The sequence below is a fragment of the Scomber japonicus genome, chromosome 5 (assembly GCF_027409825.1).
Source record: "Scomber japonicus isolate fScoJap1 chromosome 5, fScoJap1.pri, whole genome shotgun sequence".
In the NCBI taxonomy this organism is placed as follows: Eukaryota; Metazoa; Chordata; class Actinopteri; order Scombriformes; family Scombridae; genus Scomber; species Scomber japonicus.
Genome location: NC_070582.1, coordinates 22,290,820 through 22,295,845, shown reverse-complemented (window position 1 = coordinate 22,295,845; position 5,026 = coordinate 22,290,820). Strand labels below are relative to the sequence as shown.

Genomic DNA, 5,026 nt, shown 5'->3' with positions numbered 1-5,026 from the left:
CTGCAGAGATACAGCACAGAAGTCGGCGGCTTCATTGTGATTTTGTTTTATGTGACTGAGACTGAGAGTGCAAGAGGGACAGTGCACCCAGAAACAGAAATGGATATAAGGCACTCCATCAACGTTTCAGTTTATATGAGAAGGTGTATGTGTGTGTGTGCGATTATTAGTCATCCACAACATCTACACAAACCCAAAAGGGATTTTTAACTGAAAACCTTAAAATCTTACCCTTTAGGATTTTTAATTTTAAAAATTCAAACATATATTTGACCTGTGCACTAACTAATACAGCTCTTCTTTTTTTCATTTCAGTGGGCCCAAATCCTCTTTCCAAAGAGTGGAAGACTAGTCAAAAAATTATGAATGTTAAACAAGATGACCTCCTCTCAGCAGCAGCAGATGATGCGAGGTCCTAGGTGGAACCGGGCCTTGTCCGACCCTTTGTTTGTGCTGCTCCTGGCCCTCCAGCTGCTGGTGGTGGCAGGGTTGGTACGTGCTCAGACGTGCCCCTCTGTCTGCTCCTGTAGTAACCAGTTCAGCAAAGTCATATGCACGCGCCGGGGCCTGCGAGATGTCCCTGATGGAATCTCTACCAACACACGCTACCTGAATCTGCAAGAAAATCTCATTCAGGTCATCAAAGTGGACAGCTTCAAGCACCTAAGACATTTAGAGATCCTGCAGCTGAGTAAAAACCACATACGCAAAATTGAGCTGGGGGCCTTCAATGGACTGGCCAGCCTCAATACCTTGGAGCTTTTTGATAACCGCCTCACAACCATCCCAAATGGAGCATTTGAGTACCTGTCTAAACTAAAGGAGCTTTGGTTGAGGAATAACCCCATAGAGAGCATTCCCTCCTATGCTTTCAACAGAGTGCCCTCATTACGACGGTTGGACCTTGGGGAGCTCAAACGGCTCTCCTACATATCTGAGGGGGCCTTTGAAGGGCTGAGCAATCTGCGCTACTTAAATCTGGGAATGTGCAATCTTAAAGAAATTCCCAATCTTATTCCCCTGGTGAAGCTGGATGAACTGGAAATGTCGGGGAACCAGCTATCCATCATCCGGCCTGGCTCCTTTAAAGGGCTCATCCATTTACAGAAGCTATGGATGATGCATGCCCAGATTCAGATCATAGAAAGGAACTCTTTTGATGATCTGCAGTCACTAGTTGAGCTTAATTTAGCCCACAACAACCTTACCCTCTTGCCCCATGATCTGTTCACTCCTTTGCATCACCTGGAGAGGGTGCACTTGCACCACAACCCGTGGAATTGTAACTGTGACATCCTCTGGTTAAGTTGGTGGCTTAAGGAGATGGTACCAGCAAACACCAGCTGCTGTGCCCGTTGCAGCTCACCAACTCACCATAAAGGGCGATACATTGGCGAGCTGGACCAGAACTACTTTCACTGTTATGCTCCTGTTATTGTGGAGCCACCTGCTGACCTAAATGTGACAGAGGGAAGTGCTGCAGAGTTGAAATGTAGAGCCAGTTCTTTGACATCAGTAAGCTGGATTACACCCAATGGTTCTATCATGACACACGGTGCATACAAGGTCAGAATCTCAGTGCTGAATGATGGCACTCTGAACTTCACCAATGTCACCATGCAGGACACGGGCACATACACATGTATGGTCAGTAATTCTGCAGGTAACACAACTGCATCCGCCACGCTCAATGTGTCCTCTACGGAGAACAGCAGCTTCAGCTACTTCACTACAGTGACAGTAGAGACCATAGAAACACCACATAATGACATCATCACCACCACTGTGCAACAGAAGGTGGGGCCAACCCCATCTGCTGGTATATGGGAATCTGTTTCACCCACCTCTACAACTACCACAACAGTCAGAACCCCACTTTCCACCCGTGCCACAGAGAAGACATACACAGTCCCTGTGACAGAGCTGGGTGGGGAGGGCTCACTGAATGGCTTGGATGAAGTCATGAAGACAACCAAGATCATCATTGGCTGCTTTGTTGCAATCACACTAATGGCAGCTGTCATGCTGATCATCTTCTACAAGATGCGTAAGCAGCACCACCAGCAGAACCACCATGCACCCACGCGCACCATTGAGATCATCAATGTGGATGAGGATTGTGTAACAGGAGGCCCGGGCATGGAGGGCCACCTGACACTGCCTCCTCTTGAGCATGAGCACCTCAACCACTATAACACTTATAAGACTGCATACAACCATGCCTCTACTATCAACTCCATACACAGCTCAGCGCACGAACCTTTGTTAATCCGGGCCAGCTCAAAAGACAATGTACAAGAGACCCAAATCTAATACTTTTTTTTTCTTTTTTTTCAAATGAGACATTATAAAACTGATGGAATTACATAAAGACATTACTGACAGGACATTGCTAACAGTTGATTTTGAGGGCTGTGGCTCAAACATGGAAGAACAGACTCATGTGTTTGGCAAATCAATGGTTGGTGATGTTTATTCAATGACTTTGGGAATTAGGGTATGTCTACTGTTTCAAAAAGTGTCTTTACAAAACAGAAGTTATTTATTTAAGAAAAAAACTATTGTGGTTAAATCAAGAAAAATGTATTCTGCAATTATTTTTTCAGCACTTCATGTTTGTTTTTTTCCCCTCTCATTTCACAGGACTGGTTTACGTATATGCTTTCAAACTCTGAAGACATCTGTCTAAGAAAAACTCATGAAGAAAATTATTGTTTATTTTTTATTTTATTCCTTTTTGATAAACTGCAAACTTTGGATCAGATGGGTTAGTAACCTCATGTTCCCCATGTATCAAAGGAATCTAGAGCACATTAGTGATTTCTTCCAGTTGTAGATTCAGTGATGAAATATTTTAATGATCATCTGTAACTGGGATGGATTAAACACTTGTTCATTATTTTACAGTGAGTGACAGAATTGTCAGTGAAGAAATTTGATCAGAATTAAATGTTTAATTATATTTGTCACATACATATTAGACACTCTCTTCTCTGTCATCAATAGAATGAGGATCTTAAATGAGTGAAATACTGTATGTCCTATGTTCTGCTTTTGTAAAAGTCGGGGATCGCCAGTAGAATAACATTTTAGTTAAATTAAATTCTATTGATTAACTATGAAAGAAACGTAGCTACATTTGTCTTTGTGTTCCTAATATATGCATAACATAATTTTATCCCTAATTGCAACTTGTTTTTACTCAAGTTTCCAGCTTCCCAGAGTTGTCTCCAGTTTATTACAGAGAAAATGTAAACACAATAAGCAATTCTGATCTTGGTAGGAAAATAAGTTGTAAAGATCAAAACTCTTGTGAAAAAAGTAGATGATGAAAATTCTGGCTCAAGTGCACTGCCTTCAAAAATTTCCAGTGTATCATGGCCTCACCTTTACCTTATAGTGCTTTGTACTGTTGCATATGAAGATGATGCATTAAGGCCACCTTTTTCATGCTGGGACCCCTTACCTCATCTGCAGCACTGCAGGACTGGGTGCTGTCAGAAGCAGACTGGTGAGCTGAAGAAAGAGCTTAAACCCTTTATACAGCTGTCTGAGCACATTGCCTGTCATCTGTGTGCCACATTTCCACATGGGCAGTGCCTGGCAGTCCCATATTCACACCCTGCCCCTGCCAACCATAGGACTTGGCCCGGAGCGGTAGGGCTTACGCTGTGAGAGGCTTTAGGGGTGAATGTGTGGGATCGGGCATCAACCAGATGTTTGTGTTGCACCTGTCTCTCTCCCTCAACACAATTTACATTTTTATTGATGTGCCCATGGGCTTTGGATGGGCACAGCTCTTCAGGCGCCATACCCTGGAAACCATTTCCAAGTCCCTACTGCGAAAAATGGTGCCAGGCACCACAAATGCAGAGGTTTGTCAGATCCAATACTTAGGAAAATGCCCCAGGTTTACTTTTGGCAAATAAGTTCATTTTTTGCTAACAGTTAAATATACAAAAAGCTCAAGCCTCAGTCAGGCTTAATTTAGGTTTACCTTTGGAGGTGTCACAATAAGTTCGTATGCTTCACAAAAACTGCTGTTTATGTTTGTGTAAAGTGTGTCTGTGGTCACCATGGATGAAATCTGTAGTAGGCTGTAAGTATCAAACACTCATCCTCTGTAGACTTGAAAGGTGTCTGTGTAGTTATCTATTAAGTTAACTATAAAAACTAATTAACTTCAGTACAGCTAATACTAATTAACTTCTTTACATCTAATCAGGTAGAGATTGCTGAAACCTTTACAGCCACCTTTGAAGCCTAACAGTGTTTTTGAGGGTTTTTTACACAAAATACATTTTTTTAAGCTAAAAGACAAACACTTAACATAGCTTAATACTGTGGCATTTCTCAAGAATAAGATATGGAAGCATTTTGTCTCCAACACATCCTCATAATTAAATTACCACATAGGTCAACTGTACCTGCACTCCACAAGAACATAATAGTATTTTCAGAATGACCCAGGAGCGTAATATTCCAGTTTCTTAAATAGGAACATAATATACTGCTTTCCAAAACTGTTACAAATCACTGTAAAAAAAAAAAGAAAAAAAAAAGTATAATAATAATGATGTTTTATGGTGTGACAACACTGTGGTTAAGGTCTGGTAAGGCACAAAGACCACTTAGTAAGATCATGGTTTGGGTTAAAATGATCACTTGAAAAACACACCACAATAATGACTGTTACAGTTTTTTTTTAACAACATCCTGACTTGCATTTAGACACATGACACTCATGGTCAGAAACAGGAAGCCAACACCTGTCACCAAACACACCTCTTCCCAATAAGGCAAATTATATTGGCGTCCTCTCATGTCATAATTATTATGGCAACTTTTGGTCCCTTTTTCCAGCTGAATTATAAACCTATACTGTTGTCTTGTAAAGACAGGCTGTTCGTCTTTGTATTCCCTGACAAGGATAATAAAAAAGAATTAAATCAGACAAGATAATAATCTAAAGCCCTTTACACACAGGAATAGTATTACCTTCGGTCCTCCTGTGATTTGTAATAAC

At 41.4% G+C, this 5,026-nt stretch overlaps 1 protein-coding gene across 1 annotated transcript; it reads left to right on the top strand.

Moving 5' to 3' along the window:
• The first annotated feature begins 366 nt into the window (after nucleotides 1-366).
• lrrc4ca (leucine rich repeat containing 4C, genome duplicate a) lies at nucleotides 367-2,313 on the top strand. The gene has a single exon (XM_053319302.1). The coding sequence runs from the start codon at nucleotides 367-369 to the stop codon at nucleotides 2,311-2,313; it is 1,947 nt and encodes a 648-aa protein (XP_053175277.1).
• Nucleotides 2,314-5,026: the final 2,713 nt, after the last annotated feature.